Below are 24,670 nucleotides of genomic sequence, written 5' to 3'. Positions count from 1 at the left end.
ACCTCCTCATTTCTCCTTAACGGAGACCTAGCTAGTAATAGTAGTCGTATTCTTGGCCGGCATTTCAACTAGTCACCCTGATCAGTTAAAAACTGACCAAACGTGCTTTTCACGGGCATTACTTATCTTGGTCCCACTAAGGCGACGTGATGTATCTTAGAGCAGGCGAATGTTTCCGATATTTGTGGCTTCCTTACCTTCGTCGGCTGGGTTACGGGCTTCCCGGGCTACGGCTTTGGCTCCTCGTGTTTTCGCTCGCTTAATCGCGACTATGGCGTTTCCTCGCTACATTGGTTTGGTAAAGGTTTCGAACCCGTGTTTTGAAGCTGGCCACAATTATCCTCTCATTTATAGGCTCTCAGTTTATTAACGTGGTGTGTGCGTGACCGCTGAGCAGAAAGTCAACTCCATGATGACGAGTAGCATGTGCGCCTCATGAATCAGAGTGGCAGGATTTGACCCGATGCAAGTCTGTTTAATAATTTCAAGCAAAAACTTGTTGATTTGTAGAATCAATCATTTTTAATGCTGTTGTGAATGTTGCTAACTATTTTGTGATTCAGTTTTCATAATGAATCACATCGATGATACAATGAACGCATACTCTAATATTTTAATGACTTTTATTAATAAATGTATGGCTACCTTATATATTCACCTTAAATGGGTGACCTCAAACTTTTCATTGGGAGGAAAACATATGGCATTGAATGGTAAAACTGCAATGTTAAAACAAGCCAAAAAACAAAGTTCAACAGAATGTAGAATTTATCTCAGTTATCTTTCTACCAGATTACAAGAAGCTGATGTTGTTTACAAAAAAATATTGTCGAGCTCGCTGCACACAGCAAACACAGGGATGAGATAAGCTCTATTATAAGTGCAGCCACATCATGGTGCTACTGGATCTGAGTGCTCATTGAAACTGTGATTTTGTGCAGAAGATTACCTACATTACCAGTCGAAAGATCTTCGAAGAACGATCTATTCAGATCTAATTGTTGGACAAGAGTAGCGGAATTATGTGGTCCATTTTCGGATTAATATTGGCTCTAATTCCGTTACTGGACGCTCAAGCAATAGTAGCTCCCTATCAGGTAAAAACCATAAAAGGTAAGTTGAGGACAATTTTTGTCAGAGATTCACCATTTCAGGTAGCGATACGATCAAACAATCCAACAATCATCGGATCCATCGGAAGTTCGAAGCAAATTTGCAACGGAGTCATTATCAGAGATAAATATGTTTTAACAACTGGTAGTTGTGTGCATTTTCAAGATGCACAAACCAAACAAAGGTAGGAAGGAAGTTTGCATGTGCTCATTTTTTCAACTTGACTCATCGTTTACTTCCAGTCGTCTCATCGCTCCTGGGGATATATTTGTAATTGCTGGAAATATCAGCATGAATCAAACCGACTATGGCGACGAAGTCAAAGGCAGTTTTAGACGCAATGTTGTTTCCGTAATACCAAATTGGAAATTCAATGCATCTACTGGAGATAATGACATCGCCATACTCAAGGTAGGAAAGTTTCTTAAATTAGAATCAGTATGATTAAAATTTGTACCTTGAAAAGGATACATCCATGAGATTCATAATTTCTAGTAGGTCATCGTTGTAAACTCCTCCATCATCACATCTCCTGTTGCATACTCATTCATCATATCATAATTGGTTCAAACTTGCCCCGGAAATTAAATTCACACCAACTTTCATATGTGCGGCAACTTGAACATACATAGACGTGAAATTAATATTATTAGCACATCATTCATTATAGTACGGGTCAAACCGCTAGGACGACCGATGCAAGGTAACCATACACATTAGCAACAGCTCGGTCGGTACCAGCTGGAGCAACGTGAACCGAGTAAAACAGAAATTAATTTTAATAAATTTAATAAACTTTTATTTCCATTCCACTCCGACGACGACGACGACGACGGTCGTCGGTCCAACAATCTCCTCCTTCCCTCGGGTTGCGCTACCTCGGACACTGACTGGCCGATGACTCCCGTTTTGCGAAATGGCACCACTTGTGCGTGATAAGCTTGACCGCTCGCTGCTACCGCTGGCCAACAATACGAGCCCGGTGCGCTGGATAGAACTGGAACAACACCCACAACAACGGTTGCAGCCGCAGCCCGCACAGCCAGCCACAACCCCATCGCAGCAAGTATACCAGACAACAACAACGGCGTCAACTAACAACAAAGTTAATGAAAACTGTTTCATAAACATTTATAACAACTCAGTCGGGGTGAGTATTCGTCGGAGTAAGGGGGAATCGAGGGTAAAATGATCAGTGTGCTTTACATGGAGCTGAAAAAGTTTCAATTCAGTGAGCAAGGCCTGAGTGACCTCTGCTGTACGTAGGAGTCGTCTCCATTCTGCTCGGTCCATGGCTGCGTGTCTCTAGTTCCGCACTCTGCGGTCTGCGAAGGGTCCGCAGATCGTCCTCTACTTGATCGACCCACCTAGCTCGCTACGCACTACGTCTTCTTGTACCGGTCGGATAACTCTCGAGAACCATTTTAGTCGTGTTGCTATCCGACATCCTGATGACGTTACACGTCCACCGTAGCCTCCCGATTTTCTCGGTGAGGACGATGGATGTTTCTCTCAGCAGCTGATGCAGTTCGTGGTACATTCGCCTTCTCCAATTCCCGTGTTCCATCTGCACTACACCGTAGATGGAGCGCAGCACCTTCCGTTCTAAAACTCCTAGGGCGCGTTGTTCCTCTGCACGTAGAGTCCATGCTTCTTGCCCACCTCCGTGTTACGGCGAACTTTGTTCGATCTTAGAGCTCTGCGAAGTTCAAAGTAAGCTCGATTTCCTGCCACAATGAGCCTCTGAATTTCTCTGCTGGTGTCGTTGTCGGCGGTAACCCGTGAGCCCAAGTACATGAATTCTTCAATCGTCTCGATTTCATCACCGTCAACAGAAAGTCCGTCACCGTCAAAAATAAAGCTTTAAACTTTAAACAATTTGTAGAAAATAACCATCATCTGGCTCAAGTGTTGTTGAATGATGAGTTTACATGTTTTACAGCCAATTAGTCACATATTTCTGTATTAAATTCATTATTTTCCGTAATTGCGTGTTAGGCGAACTTCAAAGACACTTTCAAACTTTTGTTACCGTAGCAGTATCGCACATGGAATAAATATTCGAATGAATGATTATAGCTGCCAAGTATTCGCTAAACCCGATTCCGTCATCAAAATTTCTAAAAATATTGAAATTTGTGCATAAATTGTACTTTTCCTGCAGTAATGACTTATTAACTATGAACATTGCATACTTTCAGGCGTTTTCCTAGGATTTATTAAACTTTAAGTTTAAATAATTTAAAATTTACTAAACTTGTAAAAGTTTTGCATAGTTTTTCGCAATCTGGGGTGGGTAATTTAGATGGAAAAAATATTTTCATCACTTACAAAGGGATTTCACTGACTGATCAATTTCACCCCGAAACAAAAATTTCTGATTTTTTACTTTAAAAGATATTTATTGCAATAAAATGATTTGCATTAAAAGTTTCGACCTCGTTGGCTGATGAAAACCGTGGTCGTACTTGTTTTAAAGCATTGAGATTGAACATATCGATAACTATTCAAAGATAAGAAGCCAAAAACTATGAAAAGTGATCAATTTCACCCGAAATCACGGTACTTTGTCTTTGACACAAAGACTCATTCTTTAGTCGGATGTACGTTTCCGCCATCGTCTCTAATTTACGAGCAATAATATCACTATCAACAGCGAAACCAAGCAGCTGAACGGACTTCGTGAAAATCGTTCCACTCGTGTTTCTCGCCGCTCTCCTTATTACAGCCTCTAGAGCAATGTTGAACAGTAAACACGAAAGATCATCACCTAGCCGTAACCCTCAGCGAGATTCGAAGGGTTTCGAGAGTGTCCCTGATACTCGAAGTACGCACATCACTCGATCCATCGTCGCCTTGATCAATCGTATCAGTTTATCCGGAAATCCGTATTCGTTCATGATCTGCCATAGCTGGTCTCGATCGATTGTATCAAACGACGATTTTAAATCGATGAACAAGTGATGTGTTGGCACGTTGTATTCGCAGCATTTCTGCAACACCTGGCGGATGGCGAACATCTGGTCCGTTGTAGCGCGTTCACCCATGAATCCAGCCTGATATTGCCCCACGAACTCTCTTGCAATCGTTGATAGACGGCGGCATAAAATTTGGGAGAGTATCTTGTAGACAGCGCTCAGTAGTGTGATCGCGCGGTAGTTGCCACAATCCAACTTGTTGCCCTTTTTGTAGATGGGACACACAATACCTTCCTTCCATTCCTCCGGTAATACTTCCTCCTCCCAAATCTTGGTAATGACCCAGTGTAGTGCTCTCACCAGTGCTTCTCCACCGTATTTTAGAAGCTCGCTTGGATGAGTGGATGCTTATGAAGTGGCACTAACCTTCGTGAAGCTCTGATTTTGATTACTTTTTTAGATCGTTATCCCGTTGATTGTACACAGTATCATCGAGATCGCCAACAGGCATAACTTTAAGACTACGTGGTTTTCACCTAGAAGTTTTTTCGTGCGGGATTTCCTCCCAAGCAACACACATGTCACAAAGAAGTGTCGACAACGAAAGTTTTTAGTTGGACACAAGTGATTTTCAAGTTATTCTGCCTTTGAGTAAGAATTAGATCAATGTAGCTTCTGTACAATCAAAAACACCCTCACACATGGGAACACTCACTTGCAAGGCATTACATTCACTTGCTGTTTTCTCAGCTCAGAAGAAACGATGTATGGACGACTTTTGCCTTGTGGTTTTGTCTAACTTACCTTACCGGTCAGGCTAAGGCCGGGGTGGCCTCTGCTGTACATAGTAGCCGTCTCCATTCCACTCGGTCCATGGCTGTTTGTCTCCAGTTCCGCACTCTGCGTAGGGTCCGCAGATCGTCCTCCACTTGGTCGACCCACCTAGCTCGCTGCGCTCCACGTCTTCTTGTACCGGTCGGATGACTCTCGAGAACCATTTTAGTCGGGTTGCTATCCGACATCCTGATGACGTGACCCACCCACCGTAGCCTCCCGATTTTCGCGGTATGGACGATGGTGGGTTCTACCAGCAGCTGATGCAGCTCGTGGTTCATTCGCCTTCTCCAAGTCCCGTCTTCCACCTGCACTCCGCCGTAGATGGTACGCAACACCTTCCGTTCGAAAACTCCAAGGGCGCGTTGGTCCTCTGCACGTAGGGTCCATGTTTCGTGCCCATAGAGGACGACCGGTCTAATCAACGTTTTGTAGATGGTTAACTTCGTGTTACGGCGAACCTTATTCGATCGTAGAGTTCTGCGGAGTCCAAAGTAAGCACGATTTCCTGCCACAATGCGCCTCTGAATTTCTCTGCTGGTGTCGTTGTCGTCGGTCACCAGTGAGCCCAAGTACACGAATTCTTCAACCGCCTCGATTTCATCACCGTCGATATGAATTCGGGGTGGCGGGCGCGGTGATTCCTCCCTGGAGCCCTTTGCCAACATGTACTTTGTCTTTGACACATTAATGACTAATCCGATTCGCCTGGCTTCACTCTTTAGTCGGATGTACGTTCCCGCCATCGTCTCAAATTTACGAGCAATAATATCAATATCATCGGTGAAACCAAGCAGCTGAACGGACTTCGTGAAAATCGTCCCACTCGTGTTTATCCCCGCTCTCCTTATTACACCTTCTAACGCAATGATGAACAACAAGCACGAAAGACCATCACCTTGCCGTAACCCTCTGCGAGATTCGAAGGGACTCGAGAGTGTCCCTGATACTCGAACTACGCACATCACTCGATCCATCGTCGCCTTGATCAATCGTATCAGTTTATCCGGGAATCCGTATTCGTGCATAATCTGCCATAGCTGCTCTCGATCGATTGTATCATACGCCGATTTGAAATCGATGAACAAGTGATGTGTGGGCACGTTGTATTCGCGGCATTTCTGCATGACCTGGCGGATGGCGAACATCTGGTCCGTTGTAGCGCGTTCACCCATGAATCCAGCCTGATATTGCCCCACGAACTCTCTTGCAATCGTTGATAGACGGCGGCATAAAATTTGGGAGAGTATCTTGTAGACAGCGCTCAGTAGTGTGATCGCGCGGTAGTTGCCACAATCCAACTTGTTGCCCTTTTTGTAGATGGGACACACAATACCTTCCATCCATTCCTCCGGTAATACTTCCTCCTCCCAAATCTTGGTAATGACCCAGTGTAGTGCTCTCACCAGTGCTTCTCCACCGTATTTTAGAAGCTCGCTTGGTAGTTGATCTGCTCCAGCGGCTTTGTTGTTTTTCAACCAGCCAACCTCCTCCTAAATCTCTTGGAAGTCAGGGGCCGGAAGTCTTTCGTCCTGTGCACATACTCCTAGATCTGTTACCACGCCACCTTCGGTACTTGCAATGTCGCCATTGAGGTGCTCATTGTAATGCTGCCGCCACCTCTCGACCACCTCACGCTCGCTCGTGAGAATATTCCCGTGATTCTCTCGGCACATGTCGGCTTGTGGCACAAAGCCTCCGCGCGAGCGGTTCAGCTTCTCGTAGAACTTTCGTGTGTCCTTAGCGCGGTACAGCTCTTCCATTGCGCGATCTCGTTCTTCCTGCTGGCGCTTCTTCATCCGGAAGACTGAGTTCTGCCTGTTCCGCGCCTGTTTGTAACGTGCCTCATTCGCTCTCGTACGGTGTTACAGCATTCTCGCCCATGCTGCATTCTTCTCGTTTTTCAGCTGTTCATATCCCCCGTCGTACCAGTCGTTTTTGTGATTCGGAGTCGCGAAGCCTAGTGCTGTAGCCGAGGTACTACCTATGGCGGATCGGATGTCCCTCCAGCCATCTTCAAGTGTAGCTGCGCCAAGCTGCTCTTCCGTTGGTAGGGCCACTGCTAACTGCTGCGCGTAGTCTTGATCCACTTCTACGTTACGCAGTTGCTCGATGTTGAGCCGCGGCGTTCGACTTCGACGCGTGGTGATAACTGTCGAAAGTTTTGAGCGCATGCATACAGCGACTAAGTAGTGATCCGAATCTATATTCGCACTGCGGTATGTGCGGACATTGGTTATATCCGAGAAGAATTTACCGTCGATTAGAACGTGGTCGATTTGGTTTTCTGTTTGATGGTCGGGTGATCTCCAGGTGGCTTTGTGGATATCTTTGCGGGGGAAGAAGGTGCTTCGGACTACCATCCCACGGGAGGCTGCAAAGTTTACGCATCGCTGGCCGTTATCTTTCGATACGGCGTGCAGGCTGTTTCGCCCGATTACCGGTCTGTACATTTCCTCCCTTCCTACCTGCGCGTTCATGTCACCGACAACGATTTTCACGTCACGCGGCGAGCAACCATCGTATGTGTGCTCTAACTGCGCGTAGAACGCTTCTTTCTCGTCATCGGGTCTCCCTTCGTGTGGGCAGTGGACGTTGATGATGCTGTAGTTGAAGAAACGGCCCTTAAATCTCAACATGCACATCCTTGCGTTGATCGGCTGCCACCCGATCACACGTTGTCGCATCTTGCCCAACACTATAAATCCTGTTCCCAGTTCATTGGTAGTGCCACAGCTTTGGTAGAAGGTAGCCGCTCGATGCCCGCTTTTCCACACTTTCTGTCCAGTCCAGCAAAGTTCCTGCAACGCCACGATGTCGAAGTTGCGGGGATGAAGTTCGTCGTAGATTATCCTGTCACATCCTGCGAAACCTTGCAATTCCATGTTCCAAATTTCCAATCGTAGTCCTTATTTCGTCGCGTGGGTCTTTGCCGATTGTATCGAGTCGTATTTTCTTCTATGTTATTCGCAATGGGGATTTTTACGGGTGGCTTATTGGGCTTACGCCAACACTCCTGTCTCGCCGGAGGGCCATCGTGCCAGTTCTGTTTAACGTCCCAACCAACACTGGGACGACCACGCTGATGGGGCTACCACCTTGAATCTAGCTGGTCGTGGTGCAGCGTTTCTTACTCAGCCGCTGGATGCCAGAACAGACGCTGTTTGAGCCGCACCTCCTTGGTGAATAAACGCTCGAATCGTACCTCCTCAATCTAGCTGAAGTCAGAAGGACAACAGTGCCCAGGCTGCACTACCAGCTAAGCACACAACTCTTAGCTGGCGGTCTTTGTCATCGCTTGACCCGTGGAAGCATGAGGTAGGAACTTATGAAGAACAGAGCTATGTTGGACGCTCTCCTTATCGACTCACCGTTTTGCAGCCGGTTTTGTCTAAAAGTTTGCTAAATAGAGAAGGGGTCGCACACGCATACTGAAGTCGTAAGGGAGCTGCGAAAGCAACTCTCCACGAGGTGAATGTTAATTACACTCACCTCGTGGAGAGTTCCTTTCAAAGCTCTGACACGACTTTGGTATGCTTGTGAGACCCCTACTCTATTCAGAAAACTTTTGGACAAAACCACAAGGCAAAAGTCGTTCATATATCGTTTCTTGATTGCACGCTTCTGAGCTGAGAAAATAGCAAGTGAGTGTAACTCTTTGGAAGTGAGTGTACCCATCCCTGGACGTAAGCGACAATGACAATTTTGGTACACTTTTTGGTTACACTAGTTTACAGCATTTTGAACTCGGTAAGCTGATGATCATTTTTGGTGTAGAATCATGCCCTGAGTTCGAAAACGCGAAAGAAAAAAATTACAGTAGAGCGGATTTTTTTTTCGACTTTCCATACAAGGTTTATGATTTGAAATCGATTTTTGTTCTATTTTTAAGCGAAGTCGCTCACTTCAAACATCTCATTCTCCGTAATCGATGTTCCAATTGAGCTGAAATTTTTACTGTAACTCGTCTACATATGATATGTCAAATAACCGTCAAGAAAGAATTTTTAAGTTTGTTTTTTCTTATTGAAAAAAATACATTTCTTCAAAAAATTTTGGAAATTTGGCTAAAATTTAAGAAGATCGTCCCTAAAACTCGCCAATATCTTGAATTTCATCAATCTGATGCAAAACCTGTATTCAGATGATCGAATAGTATTGTATTCAGCTTTTAATTTATGGAAAAAAATTTAAAATTGGTTGAACAAAACGCAATATATTGGAATTTTAGTAAATTACATATTTTGAAAAGTTGCAAAACTCGATATTGAGCTAAAACTCAAAAACTGTTCTACTTAAAATTTTTTGAAGGTCGGTTTCGAAATCAGCACTAAATTGTGCTTTAAAAATTTTGGTCGTTGACAGAAGTTCACGACATTCGTTTTATTTTGTAAACTTGTGTTATCATTCAACAAGCTGTTGATCGTTCGCTACGTTTTCTACCATAGATGCTATATTACCACTAGATCTTGCATCCTAATATAGCAGACGTAACACTGTTTTATTATTTCACCAGATGTACACCAAAAGACGTCGAAATTTGGAATAGCGCGTACGGCATTATGTGTATCGTGCGTGTGACAATATTTTTAAGTGGAGTTAAACCTTTTAGTTGGCTGATAAAACTTCTAATAACTCAATATGACATTGATCAAGAAAGCTTTGAACTTTTAATACTGATCCATGTTCATGGAAGTGCAGAGAAGTGCAGAGGGGCCTAGCCCCCCTATCCCTGGGTACCATTTTTTATTCGGGTCAACTCAATATTATCAAAAATAAAGAGTTCCCAAAAAATCTGGAAAATAATTTCTAATAGTTCAGGATTTTATCTATAACTATCATTTTTTTTTTTTCTCGAAGACCACAAGAAATTTCATCAAGATTTCTTTTAAGGGCATCACTTCAATCTTATCATAGAGTTTTACCAAATATCAAGCGTAGTTGAATTTTTTTGATGCATATTCAAAGAATACAAAAACATTGTGCCAAATTTTAGGGCCCGTGCACAAATTACGTCACGGGAGGAGGGGGAGTTTTACAGAACGTGATGACCCATACAAAAAATAGTGAAGGTCCATACAAAAAGCGTGACATAGGGGGAGCGGGGCTTAAAAAGGTCGGTTTTTGCGTGACATAATTTGTGTATCACCCCTTACGGATAGGCAGGAACTGATTCCGGTAGGGAAAAAGAAGAACTTTCTAGAACCAGCGTGTTGTGGCTCAAATTCCATAAATTTTTACTAGTATTAAATTCAAACAAATGCCATGCTAAGAGCTAAAAACCTGGGATTTCTTTATGAATTTCTATTTGGAATACGACCAAGGTTTTGATAAATTATCCCTGTTATTGGCTATTTCCTGTCAGAATTGATTTCAGGCGGAATTACTTAATAGCTTCCAACGCTTTGGCCCTTGGTTTGGGCTTTCCTCAGGAAGGTTATAGGCGTATCGCTAGTGTTCATCGCCATTTTCCCTCAGCCCAGCAAAAGGCGATGAAACGCTAGCGGTACGGCTATGAGCTCCCTGAGGAAAACCCAAACCAAGGTCCAAAACGTTGGAAGCAATTAAGTAATTCCGGCTTAAATCAATTTTGACCGGAAATAGCCAATAACAGAGGGAGAAATTATGAAATTCTTCAAATACACCATTAGAAATACTTCCAGGCATTTTTTCAGGAATTCTTGCAGGGATTCCTTCAGCAATTTCTCCTTCGTGCATTCCTCCATGGATGTCTTTCGGGGTTGCGAGAGGGATTGTTTCTGGACTTGTTCCAAGAAATGTTTCAGGAATTCCTCCCACGATTCCTTCCGAAAGTCTTACAGATACTTCTGCACCTTCTTACAGAAGTATGCACCCAATAGTTTATCCCATAGCTTTGTCCAGTTATTCCATCATGCACCCAATAGTTTATCCCATAGCTTTGTCCAGTTATTGCATCATGAATTCATCCAGAGACTCCTGAAAGAAATTCTCTATGGATTTCTAAAAACATTTCACATCGATATATCCTTGGAATTTCTTTAGAGTTTATTCCAATGATTGTTCCAGTGCTGTTTTCGAGGAACCCTTCAGGATTTTCACCAGAGTTTCTTTCTGGGTTTTTTACAGGCATTTCTCCAGGAATTTCTTCATATATTCTTTCAAGAACTTTAAGAATTCCACAAGAGATTTCTCTCAATAACTCCATCTGGAATAATTCGAATTATTTTTGCAGGAATTCCTTCTACATTTTTTGCTGCGCTAACTTTTCATCGATTGGTTTTCGACAAGAAATGATAAACTTTATGTTACCAGATTGTCTGAACGTTTCAGTCGATTCTACTGGCCTTCGACCATCTTCTGCGGACTATTGTTCCAACCGTATTTTCACAATAGAACGGCCATAACTTTTATTATTATTACCTATTAATAGTTAAGGCCATCCAATTGTGAAAAGACGGTTGGAAGAATAGTACGCAGAAGATGGTCGTAACACAAAGTTTATTATTTCTCGCCGAAAACCAATCGATGGAAAGTTAGTAAATCAAATCGCGCGATCGAACAATTGGAACCATTATATTTTTTTCGAAAAATTGTGCCAAAGATTATTAAAAAATAAAACAGGAATTACTTCAGAATGTTGGTCAAAAATCCGTTGGGAGCTCATCCAAAGATTAATTAATATACCGTTCAGAAATTGCAGACATGGATTAAATTAGAAGCTTTTCCAGGGATTCCTTCAGAAATTCATTTAGAAATCTATTCTGGGATTTTGAAAAGAATTCCACATGCGATTATTCTGGGATTCCTCCAAGGGTTTCTTCAGAAATTCCTCCAAGGATTCCCTCAGAGGTTGCTCCAGGGATTCCCTCAGAAGTTCCTCCAGAAATTCACTCGGGACTTCCTTCTGGGATTCTTGCAGGAACAGCTCCAAGGATTATTTTGAAAATACCCCCAAAGGATTCCCCCAGAAATTTTTCCTGGGATTTCTCATGCATCTTTTTTTTTTCAGGAACTGTTCCAGGAATTCCTCCACGAACTCTTCTTGGGATTCCTTCAGTGATTTCTTCAGTACTTCCTTCTGGGATTTCTTCAGGAAGATCTTTTAGGATTTCTTCAGGAATTCCTCCAAGGTATCCTCTGGAAATTCCTGCAGGGATTCCTCCAGGAATTCCATCGGGAATTCCTACAGAAATTCCCAGAAAAACTCATTCAGGAATTCCTCTAGAGATTCCTTCAGAAATTTTTTTCAGGGATTCTTCCAGGAAATTTTGCAGGGATTCCTTCAGCGATTCCTCCAGGAATTGCTAGAGCAAATCCTGCAGGAATTGCTCCCGGAATTCCTTCAGCGATTCCTTCCGGAATTCCTCTAAACAACCCTACAGAGATTACTCCAAAAATTCTTCCAGGAACTTGTCCAGGCATCCCTCCTGCAATTCATCCAGAAAATCTTCCAGGAACTTCTACAGAAGTTCACTCCGTAATACCTTCAAAAGTTCCTCCAGTTATGATTTCAGGAAATCCTCTAGAAATTGTTGCCGGGATTTCTCCTTGGATTCATCCAGGGATTCCACAGAGAATTCTTCCAGGGTTCCTTCAAGAATTCCTCCGGGCATTTTCCCAGAAATTCCTCTAGATATTCCTTCAGGAATTCCTCCATGCATTGCTTCAGGCATTCCATCAGGAATTCATCCAGGAAATCCTCCAGAGGTTACTTCAGAATTCTGTGTGGAAATTCTCCAGGAATTCTTTCTGGAATACCACCAGGAATTTGTCCGGTAATTTCTCCTGGAAATCCTTCGGGATTTCCTCCAAGGATTCCTCCAGGAATTTATCCAGAGATTCCTCCAGGAATTGCTTCAGATATTCCTCCCAGAATTCTTCCAGGGATTCCTCAAGGAATTCATCAAAGGGTTTTTCAAAAATTTCTTCAGGGATTCCTCCCAGCCTTCCTCTAGAGATTCATCCAGGCATTTGATCAGAAATCCTTCCAGTAATTGTTCCTGGAATTCTCCAGGAATTCTTCCTGGAATGCCACCTATAATTTCTCCAGGAATTCCTCCAGGATTTCCTTCAAGTTTATCCAGAGATTCCTCCAAGAATTCCTTCAGGTATTCCTTAAAGAATGCTTCCATCGCTTCCATTAAGATTTCCTCAAGGGATTTCTTCTAAAATTTCTACAGGGATTTCTCCTAGACTTCCTCCAGAGATTCTTCCAGGAATTCATCAAGGGATTTCTCCAGGAAACCTTACAGGAATTTCTACAGGGGTTCTTTCGAGAATTCCTTCCTAAGGAGGCTCCTCTAAGAATTCCTTCAGGGATTGCTTCTCCAATGATTCCTCTAGGAATTCCTCCGGGAATACTTTCAGGGATCCTGCTAGAAAATAGTCTATGATTTGTCCAGGAATTCCTCCAGGGATTCCTACAGGAATTTTTCCAGGGATTTCTACAGGGATTCCTTCAGGAATTCCTCTAGAAATTCCTCTAAGAATTCTGCAAGGGATTTTTTCAGAGTAATGGACTGGAAAAGGAACAAGAGCCACACATCAACATCCTCGTGCTCATCATTCTACCATGGATAGGGTAGAGCAGTGACAGCAGCGCAAAGGCAACCAGTTCTATATAGTAAAATTAGAATAGAATACATTTAGGCGCTGTACAATGTGTAAGTGCAACTGCCAATTGGAATTCCTCACGCAATGCCCTAGGGGGGCATCCATAAACCACGTGGTCATACTAGAGTGGTGTTAGATCAATGCCCTTGGTCTATACACAGATAAAAATAATGAGATTTACACGTCATGTAAACTTCAGTTTAGTCATGTAAACTTAGTGATGGTTTACATGATATATCATGTAAATTTGTGTTATATGTCATGTAAACACACAGAGGCATGCTGAATTACATGACATATAATAGAAGTTTACATGATATTTTATGACTTTTACATGATATGTCATGTAAACTTCTGTGATATCCCACGCTCCAATCATGGGCATCATATGTCACAGAATTTTACACTTTTTTTTCCGATCTGTGTACAATTTTTTTTATGAGCTAAAACCACGCGGCCCCCCTCCCGGGTTTCGGAATATCTCAAAACATGCATTTTTTTTTAAATAATAAGATTGAATAGTTGCCTCTCGAATTCTATTTCCGTCTAGTCCACGTCTATTTCGGGCACAACCTGAATTCGATTCCCTGCACAGCTTCTACTAGACACTATGGAAAATAGGATGGTTAAAAATATGATATGATCGTCGGTGTTTATTCGAAAAGTCGATAAAATTCTTCGCAATCCATATCAAATCATGTGCTTACAGAACGGGGAGCAAAAAGCTCTTAAATTGAGATAGATACCTTAATAGAATAACGACCAAAATATTTCGGTTAATCTTTTTGTTGAGTTGATAATAGATTTTCCCACCAGATCATGAAACGACATCACAGTGTAACGAAGAAGTTTTTTTATATGGTTGTAAAATACGATGTTTCGAATGCACAAAATCCGTGCACATATTTTTCTGCATCTTCCCAGGGACGAAGACAACTTGTTGTTTTTAACAATTTATCGACGGGAAAAAGGCAATTTATTTCAACAATTAAACAGCTTTTGCTGCATTCTGCATCAGTGAAATCCAATTTTGAAGTGAATCTGGCACAGTGAAAATTAAACGGTATGAATAACAATTCGGTTAGCTGCTGCTTTGGTGGGGTTTTCTTCGTCATATGCAAAACGAGAAAAAATGTGAAGTCGTAAATGGAGTGAAATTAAACGTAAAATTCTGATTATTTATTCGATTTCAAGTGCTATACACTGGCTTGTTGACTGGTTATTGATAGTCAACATCTGTATGCTTTCATCTAAAGAGCCATTGGCCAAGATTAGTTGAAATATCTTAAATTATTGGTTATTTTCCTTCTGATATGACGGGAATCAACGCATATGACGAAGCAAATTTCTACCCTATGAAGAATTTAATTGTAATAGGTCATTTGGTAATTAGCTATTATTCAAACACGACCCAGATGTACATTGTCCATTAAATATTTGAACAATAGATTTTTCAACTGATTTCTCAAACAAGTTCAACTTTTGCTGAAATAATCAACATTATGCAACTTGTTGCATAAGTAACTATTTTTTCAAGCTTTGAAAAACCTTCGATTTGCGCATTTTACAACTTTTTCCACCACATCACAGTGTCTACTGTTGCATCTGTGCCTAGCCAACGATCTCGTATGGGGCAATTCAACCAGCTTCCGGGGAGCCCGCGCTGCGCTGAGGTGTGTGGACGTTACGTGAGAATTATTTCATTTTGCTGCGGAATTTATCGGTTGCTCGAGGAGTTTGGAAAGTTCTGTAAATGAGAGCCCTTCAGTCCAGCAAGAAAGAAATAAAAAAACCTGGAATCAACTAGACAGCAAGCAATTAATATGGCCCTGAGCTTCAATTTAAAATTTTCTCCGGTCATTAAATTCTTGGGCGTTGGGCAGTAAACTATTGTTGGGACCATTGAGTGCTAGGGTTTTGATTAGTTTGTTTCTATACTTGCAGGTTTCCGATTATCCCTACAACGCGGCTAAAAATGTGAGCTTCTTTCAAAAATGGGTGTGCGATGCTCAGAGAGGCTCCTTTGTAGCTGGTCAAACTGTGGCAGGAAGAAACGAAACATGTATAGAATATCGCTTCAGCAATGTGCAGTCATGTTGGGTAAGTACTAACCGTCTTGTAATGTAGAAAAAGAACATACAAACTGTGTACACTGCCCGAGCAAAGTCTGATAGCAAATTGAAAACTAATTTTGATGTTGTGATATTGCAAATTTTGATAACTCAGGTTGTTGTCGTTTTGGTCGTTTTAACGGTTAAAACATCAAAAATGAGAGCAGGAAAATGTTCCTGTGGCAGCAAATTGAAAACCATTCCTGCTATCATTGATAGCAAATTGATAACTGTTTTTGTTATCAGCGCAAGAAAAATGAAAAATCGTTAAATGTAGAGGCAAGCTTGCTATTTGATGAAAACATTCGCGAAATGATGCGATTTGCTTTCGACAACGAATACGTTTTCACCCATCCTCGCTTTATTCAATCAACCTCCCATACGAGTAGCACACGAACGGACTCAACACTGCTCAGCATAGTTGACTCTTCCTTTTCGCCGTTGAGCCGTTGCGTTCTAGCCAAGCATCTCTTTTCATCGCTTTCGATGCTTTTCGACAGCTTATCGCGAAGCATCGTTGGCTGGAAGCTTTATTAGTATGGTATCGGTACATGCGAATGTTGCTTCTGTGTGCGTGTCGAGCGTTCGTGCCGTAGCTTCGCAAACCAACCTATTCGGTATGGTTCGGCTATTCGGGCGAGCGTGTGACGGCACAGTCAGATGTGTGCAAAATCGTTTGTGATTTACATCATGTTCGTTTTCCCACCTCTTTGCTGCTGGTCATCGCTGATCAGTGCACAGTGCAATCGCATGCGATAAATATACAGTTGATGAGTTGTGATGAGCACTAGTGAGGTGATCATTTGCATCATTGTGTAGAGGTTGATATCAAATCTTAAATGCAATAATACAATTGCACTAATGATATATCCCTAGAATTACTTCACATAATTTACTAAAAGATTTAAAAACTATTGTAACACTAAATATTTGTCCGTGTAGCTGCCGGCTTAGAATAGCACTACGGACCACCTGTTCCGGGGGTAAAAGTCCACCAAACAGGTAACCCCAATCCAAGGTGTCAGGCGACCCGTGCTGAGGGATGAATGGTTGAGGGGGTTTAAAAGATGCTCGATCTTTAACGGAGCCCGTGGCGTGGGTAGATCGCCTTTTTGGGTTGCGTTGCGGTGAAAGATCTACCAAACCGAAATCTAGTATCGTCTTATTTTTCAATTTTGAAATATGTGTTCTGTTAATTCAAGGAATTATAGTATTTAGTCCTTACTACTGGGGCTTAGGTGACTTCCAGTTTTTGAATAAAACTGCGTTTACCAACTTTACTTTGCGTATAGTTAAAAACCTCACCATCTGAGGCTGAACTCAATGCAAAGGAAATCAAATTGAATTAGGGATCCATGTATGTACTAACTCTTTGAAAACTGGAAAGTACTAGTACTCAAGGAACATAATAGAATCCTTATTACTGGACACATGTTCCATTATTGGAATGATATTGCTGCTAATGTTAAAACCCGGGTCCTAAACTTCCTACTGGGGAGAATTTAGCAGTAAAACAAGGGTGATGCTAGGTTTCCGATACATGGCCAATATCAGTACTCTTGTTTTGTTTTCTAAGAAAACAAAACAAAAACTGTATCAAAATCGATACTTCATTGCCCCCCAATGGCAATTGAGTAATGCGACATGCACTACACTAAGGATACGGGTAGGGGAAGACGGGGTAAGAAGGCCCACCGGGGTAAGACGGACCACCTGCAGTTCAGCATGAAAATGCCGTTTTCTATATATTTTCACCTTGTACTCTGCTCAAGTACAAGATATCTGTCATTTTGAGCCATGTTGTGCAATGTTTACATTGAGATTTTCAAAACAAACAAACAAAACAAAGATTTAGCTTCATGATTCTGTATTTGATCTAAATTTGTTGCACATAAACTTAAGGATTTTGATTCGGAGAAACATTTTAAAACCAAAAAATAACCCTTTCATAACTTACCAGGCATGTTAACAAAGCATGAGAGGAGCGGGATTGAGATTGGAAAAAAAAAATCGTTGGGATTTAGCCTCATAAGTGAAATCTGCCCAAGCGGGATAAAAGCGACCACCTTGAACGGGTAAGACAGCCACCCCCTAGTTCATAGAACAATATAGCTGCAAACGAATTTAATGAAAATTTTGTTTAAAATATGTCGTTTCACATAAATAAACTCATGTTTGTGTTGTTTGCACTGAACGTAACCAGAAACAACATTTTTGTGATGATAATGGGTGTTTGAGTATCCAAATTTACAGTGCCCAAATGAAAATAGTAAATGGTAACCTTTGGACAACTATGCTATCCAATGTTCCATGTGAAGGACTTAAGGGAGTCATATCTTATTCCAACATATGTAATTCAAAAATTTCTAATCACTGTTATCTAGAAAAATTGTGATGGTCTTTCTTACCCCTCTGGTGGGTCGTCTTACCCCGTCGTTTAAAATTAAGGTGCTTTTTAACCACATTTTCAAATGGCTTAAAATTATAAAATTTTTAACAGCAGGGATCAAAGATAATTTTCTTGCATGCCTAACACTTCAAAAAAATATAATGCTGTGTTAAAACTTGCGTAATTCATAGTAAGTTTAAAGTAATGATTTTTTTGGCTTAGAATGGCGGTCTTACCCCGTCTTCCCCTAATGTCACAATAGATCTAAGAACTGGTCGCAGTGACAAACCCGAACAGGAATAAAAAAAAAAACACTGAATATTTACATTAATTCTAAATGACAGCAAACCGATAGCAAAATTTGAAATCAAAATAAGTAAAGATAAAATGATTAATTTAAAATGTGATATCAATTTGTTGCTGAATACAAATCATGTTTTCGATTTGCTGTAATTTTGTTGTTGGACTTTGCTCGGGTGGAACCTCTTTTCTGCGAAGATCTATTTAGGCTCTCTCATTAAGGTAACTACCTAGTATCTAATGTAACTCAATTGTGCATTCAGAATTGTTTGGGTGTCTTGAAGTGTGGTTTATGGTGGGTTTTCGGGAAGGAGGCGGCGGGGGGAATTGTAGCCACAAGATGGCCGACTTTTATACCTACTCTTCGTAGCTTGGGCTACAACTCTCCCCTCCGTCTTTTTCCCATAAACTCACTGGCGTCTAAGGGTATACAACTACAAAATCCTCCAAGAACTTGTGTATAGGGCATCGGAACTACAAGCAGTAGTAGTTGTCATTTTCAAATGGCCCTTAGGATCTCCCATAATTATTTTCTAAAAAAAAAACAAAGCTATATATTGAACTCATCCCGAAGTACAAGTAGACTCATGTACTTTGGATTCTATGAACAAATTAGCGCCTTTAATACCCCTGTTAATTAGCATTACTTGCAAACAAATCCCTACATCACGGCAATAATTCCAAATTCAATAAAGCAAATAAAATCAGCACGGCAGAATGCTAACCAGATTTCCACATATTTTCACAGCTCGATGCAAATACCCTGCGACGCAGCGAAGAACGGGGCACCGCTCTGGTGTGCAACTTCAAATTAGTGGCCATATTGACGGAAATAAATCCACCCGCGAACCCACAGAGTTGCACCTCGCTGAAACGCACCACGGCTTACTACTCCATGGTTGCACCGTATTACGATTGGATTGTGAGCGAAATTGGATATCTTTACAATTCCGCCCCCGTCAGCCAGCCAGGGCCCAATGGAACCATGACCGGCAGTCCAGTTCCGAGTGGACCGGCACCACCAATTTCGTCCTGGGGAGACCAGCAAATTGCTACCACCACCGCCACCACACCAGGTTTGGAAATCGGATAGTTTTGGAAGCGCATTGTTTGCTCAGAAGGGTATTTCTATTCTAGCCACAGGGAAAACCAAATCCACGGCTGCGCCATCAATCAGCTCCGGAATTGTATTCAAACTTATTGCCTTTAATTTATTCATTCCATTTGCGCTCGTTTATCGGTTCCACCATTGATGACGATGACGAAGAAGAGATTCCGGAAAGCCACCGAATTGCAACGGTGCCTATTTTCCGTACGCTAGGTACCATCCCTATTGGAAATCACACGAGCGCCATCCCGTCATCGCATCGCCGCCGCTGTCGTCTGTCGCCAAACATTTAACCACTTTTGGAAACTCGTGCAATTCAAGACCCGCCATGTGCGGCGGGATGTATGACTGAAAGGACGAATAAACTTTTTTTCCGGACGGGGTGAATTGTAGAAGGAACATTAAATTTTATAGATTAGCATGAGTTGAAAATGGTACCGATTAAAGAAAACTAGTTTTAGTAAACCGAGAAACTTTGTGTCTTTACTTCAGATTCGAATCCCGGTCCTTCGAAGGTTCTATTTTGTACCCATATTAACTGTGTAACGCTAAGGTTGATTTCGAAAATTCGGACCATGAGCAAGGGCGTAGCCAGCTTTTTGGTCAGGGGGCAGGGGGCAAGCACCCTTAGCAAATTTCTACCTACTAGCTTTTATAACTAAACGCAACACGATGAAATTGAATATAATAACTTTATATTCTAAAAGCATTATTTAACTCTTCAGCAGTCAGGCTGTTGTCCTTTTAAAATTATCTTCCCATTCTGTTCGCTGGAGGAATTTCTTCAGAAATTCTTGAAAAAAAATCAAATAAATCATCAGGTAATCCTGGAGAAGTTCTTGGGTACATCCCTGAAAAGATGATTGAAGGTCATCTGAAATTTAAATTTCCGAAGGAATTCCTAAATAAACTTTTGAAGAGAACCTGAGAGGAATTTTTGAAGAAATCACTTGAGGAATTCCCGGAGACTTCCTGAAAAAATCTCTGAAGAAACACCTAGACTAGATGAATCCATGGAGCAATTCCTACAGGAATGCCTAGAGCGGTGATTCCCAAAGTGGGCGAAATCGCCCCCCAGGGGGCGAAAATTTGAAATACCAAAATTGGGGGGCGAAAATAGTAAAAAGGGGGCGATTTTTCAAATGATTGAGAAATATCAAAAGTATTGAAATGTATTGTATTGTATGTCAATTGAATCATTAAAACTCCTTGACATTTTTGTTTCTAGGATTATTGAAAAATTTCTGTTTAGAGATATACTAAATGTTACAGATTTTTTTATGTTTACGTGGATTTTTTTGGAAAAATCCTAAGAATAAAAAAAAAACAATAAAATTGCTATACTAATTTCCGAGAGAATTTCCAGTCATTCGAAAATTCATGATTGATTTTTGTACAAATTATGAAAGGAACAGGTTTTTTTTTACTTGATAAGAAAGTTTTGTTTTTTATTTACATGCGGTTAGTTTTTCATGGAAATTTCAATCAAAAACATGAAGTTTCAAATGAATCTAAGAACACTTTTCAGATGAAATTCGTCACACATTGTTTGAGAATATTTCAGAGAGGCTTTCTGGAGGAATTCCAAACGTTGCTTATTACTAGGAGCTATTTTGAAATTATTCCACAAATTCAGCGTTGAATTTCCTTAAAACCGAGTAATAACTTATGCATGTCTTCTTATTTGATAATTAAAAATTTTCCATTTCATAGGAAGCTTGTCAATTCGCATTATGACTTTTTTAATTTTTAATTACTGAGCAATGCAGACTACATTTTGAAATACACCTATATATTCCTGAGTTGTATTTTTTGAACAAAAGATATTTTTTGTAATTGTTTTTCAATTTCTTATTTGAGCACTTGTGGTGACCCAACATCTCGGGTGTTAAAGAACACTGGTAAAACATCTGGTTAACGATAATGAGTGGTCGTAAATATTGACAGCCCGTTCTGTTTTGCTCGATTTTGTTCAAGAATAGCATAAACATTATTTCAAAACGTATTGGTTTAACACGCAATAATGCAGTTTTTTAATGCAAACTATCAATGCATTTGCAAAAAAAACTCATTGAAAATGAGAGCGATGCTAATTTAGATACACTAAATATCAGGTTTGTTACAGTAGTGTTAAATAGTGAGCTTTTAATGGATTCTACTAAGTAAATTTATAAGAAAAAATAAATTTCACTAAGGGCAGGGGGCGAAAATGTTTTTCTCAAGCTCCAAGGGGGCGGTACCTCCTAAAAGTTTGGGAAACACTGGCCTAGAGGAAGCCATGTGGAATCCCTGGAGGATTTCAGAAGTAATCCCTGGAAGAATTTCTGGAAATATACCTGGATGAATTCCTGGATAAAGTATGGGATGGATACCTAGTGAAATTTCTGAAGAGATCTCATGAGGAAATCCTAGATAAATTTCTGGAGGATTCCTTGGAGGAAACTTTGGAGGAAACTTTGGAGGAATTCCAGGAGAAATGCCTAGAAAAATTTCATAAGAAATCTCTTGAGGAATTCATAGAGGAAATCTTATGGAGGAATCCTTGGAAACATTCTTGGAGAAATTCCTGAAGGAAGCCGTGAGGCAATTCTTGGGAAAATCACTAGGGAGAATCGTGAAGGTATGCCTGGAGAAACTTCTGAACAAATTCCTGGCGTAATTTCTAGAGGAGTTCTTGGATGAGACCAGGCGGGAATTCCTGGAGAAATTCCTTGAGAAATTTAATAGATGAATTCTTGGAGCAATCCCTTGAAGAATTCCTGGAAAAATCTCCAGCGCAACTCTGGGAGGAATTTCTGGAGAAATTTCTGAAAAAATCTCTTGGGAAATTCCAGGAGGATTTTCTGGAAGAAGCACTGGAATGAATTTCTGGAGGATTCCCTGGTGTACCTCTGGGAATATCCCTGAAGAAATTCGTGGAGAAACCATTGCCTAACAATCATTTTTGTTGTGCAAGAGTGGAACAAACCATTCTTAAGCAAACTTTAGCTTAATAAACTGTTATTCAGCTAGTAATGTTTCTTGGGTGGAGTAATCCCTTAAGAAATTCTTGGAGCAATCTCTGGAGAAATTCCTGGAGGAATGTCTGGAGGAATCCCTGAAAAATTCCTGAAAGTATTCCTGAAGAATTTCCCGGAAGAATCTCTGAAGAAATCCCTAGAGGAATTCCTGGAGAAATTCCTAGATGAATTGCTGACATAATTTCCAAAGGATGACAGTAGTAATTCCAGGAGAAATTCTTGGAGCAATTCCAGAAAAAAATCCTGGGACATTTCCTGGAGGAATTCCTGGATGAAAACCTGGAGCAATGAATGAAGGAATTCCTAGAGGTATTCCTGTGAGAATTGCTGGAAAAATCTCTGGAGGAATTCTTGAAAAATTACTGGATGAATATGTTGAGGAATCTCCAGAGGAGTTCTGGGATATTTCTGTTTCTATTTCTGTAATTTTTCTATTTCTGAAAAAAAAACCCTTGAGAAATTCCCGGAGGAATTTTTAGCGGAACTTCTAGAGGCATTTCTGGAAAAATCCTCGAAGGAATTCCTGATGGAATCTCTGGGGGAATCCTTGAAGAAATCTGTGAAAAAATCCCTGGAGGAATCTCTGGAGGAATTCCTGCAGGAATACTTGAAGGAATTCCTAAAAAAAATCCCGAAGGTATTCCTGAGGAATTTCCTGGAAGAATTTCTGAAGAAATCCCTAGAGAATTTCCTAGAACAATCCTTGGAGCAACTGCTGGAGAATTTCCTGGAAGAATCCCTGAGAAAATTCCTGGAGAAGTTCATGGAGAAATCTCTGGAGGAATTGCTGAAGCAATTCCTGATGGAATCTCAGGACAAATTCCTGGGGAAATGCCTTAACGAATTCCTGAAATATTTTCTTGAAGAACGTCCAGAAGCGATTTCAGGAGGAATTCCTGGAGTAAATCCTGAAGGGATTCCTGGGGGAGTTCCTGGAGAAATTCCTGGATAAAATCCTGGAGGTATGCCCGAAAGAATTCCTCGAGGTATTCCTGTGGGAATTGCTAGAGGTATCAACGATGGAATTCCTGGAGGAACCACTACAGGAATTCTTGAAAGAATTACTAGATGAATTTCTAGAGGAATTCTGGGAGATTTCTATTTCTATTCTATTATTTATCTATTTCTGAGAAAAAAATCCTAGAGAAAATCCAGGAGGAATTCCTAGTGGAATTTATGGACGAATTCCTCTAGAAATCCTCGAAGGAATCCCTAAAAGAATCCGTGGGGGAATCCTTAAAGACATTTGTTAAGAAGTCCCTGGAGGAATCTTGTTAGAAATTCCTGGAGGAATCCCTGAAAAATTCCTTAAGATTTTTCCCCTAAAATTTCCTGGAAGAATTTCTGAAGAAATCTTAAGAGGATTGGCTCGAAGAATCCCTGAAGGAACTGCTGGAGAATTTCCTGGAGAAATCTTCGAGGGATTTTCTGGAGGAATCCCTGGAGAAATTTGTGGAGGAACCCCTGGAGGAATCCCTGAAGCAATTCATGGCATCTCAGGAGAAATCCCTCAAAAAATCCTGAGGGTAGTCTTGAAGAGTTTCCTGGAAGAATTTCTGAAAAAAATCCTCAGAAGATTTTCTGAAAAAATCCTCAGAAGATTTTCTGGAAAAGTTCCTGGAAAAATTGTTGACAAAATTTCTGAAGGATGTCCCGGAGCGATTCCTTGATCAATTCTTAGAGAAAAAGCTGGAGGAATTCCTAAAGAAATTCTTGACGTCATTCCTGGAGGAATTCCTGGAGGAGTTCCTTGAGAAATTTCTGGATAAAATCCTGTAGTAATTCGTGGAGAAATTCCTGGAGGGTTTCCTTTGGAAATTGCTGGAGGAATCCTTGAAAATATTCGTGGAGGAATATCTGGAGGAATTTTTGCAACAATTACTGGATGAATTTCTGAGGAGAGGAGCTCTGGAAGAAATTTCTGAAAATATCCACGAAGACATTTCTGAAGGAATCCCTGGGGTAATCCTTGGAGAAATTCATGGAGAAATCCCAGGAAAATCCCTGAAAAAGTTTCTGGAGAAATTTTTAGCGGAACTCCTGGAGCAATTCCTGGAGGAAAATCTGGAAGAATTCTTGAAGGATTTCTTGAACAAATTTCAGAAGGTATTCCAAGAGAAATTTCTGGAAGATTTCTGAAGGAATCCCTGAGGGATTTCCAGAAGAAATTCCGGGATGAATTGCTGATCATCTCTTAAGGCGAAACTGGAAGTATTTCCTCACTTTTTAGTTTTTGATTTTTTATTAAATAACGAAGCAATATTTTCAAAATCGGTTTTCGT

The 24,670-nt window shown here is 41.0% G+C and overlaps 1 protein-coding gene across 1 annotated transcript; it reads left to right on the top strand.

Annotated features, from left to right (window-relative positions):
* The first annotated feature begins 996 nt into the window (after nt 1-996).
* On the top strand, nt 997-19,841 carry LOC109416195 (uncharacterized). The gene is made up of 7 exons (XM_062848762.1): nt 997-1,097; nt 1,155-1,297; nt 1,356-1,524; nt 2,054-2,263; nt 15,405-15,560; nt 19,009-19,336; nt 19,398-19,841. Exons 1-7 carry the CDS (start codon nt 1,023-1,025, stop codon nt 19,511-19,513), a joined length of 1,197 nt encoding a protein of 398 aa, XP_062704746.1. The 5' UTR covers nt 997-1,022; the 3' UTR covers nt 19,514-19,841.
* Nucleotides 19,842-24,670: the final 4,829 nt, after the last annotated feature.

This window comes from Aedes albopictus, chromosome 2 (genome assembly GCF_035046485.1).
Source record: "Aedes albopictus strain Foshan chromosome 2, AalbF5, whole genome shotgun sequence".
Classification (NCBI taxonomy): Eukaryota; Metazoa; Arthropoda; class Insecta; order Diptera; family Culicidae; genus Aedes; species Aedes albopictus.
The sequence above is the reverse complement of the archived record's forward strand: the minus strand, read 5'-3'. Positions and strand labels throughout refer to the sequence as shown.

Coding starts and splice junctions, on each gene's coding strand:
- LOC109416195 (XM_062848762.1), top strand. CDS start 1,023: ATGTGGTCCATTTTCGGATTAATATTGGCTCTAATTCCGTTACTGGAC. Junction 1,298..1,355: donor GATGCACAAACCAAACAAAG/GTAGGAAGGAAG, acceptor GTTTACTTCCAG/TCGTCTCATCGCTCCTGGGG. Junction 15,561..19,008: donor GCAATGTGCAGTCATGTTGG/GTAAGTACTAAC, acceptor ATATTTTCACAG/CTCGATGCAAATACCCTGCG.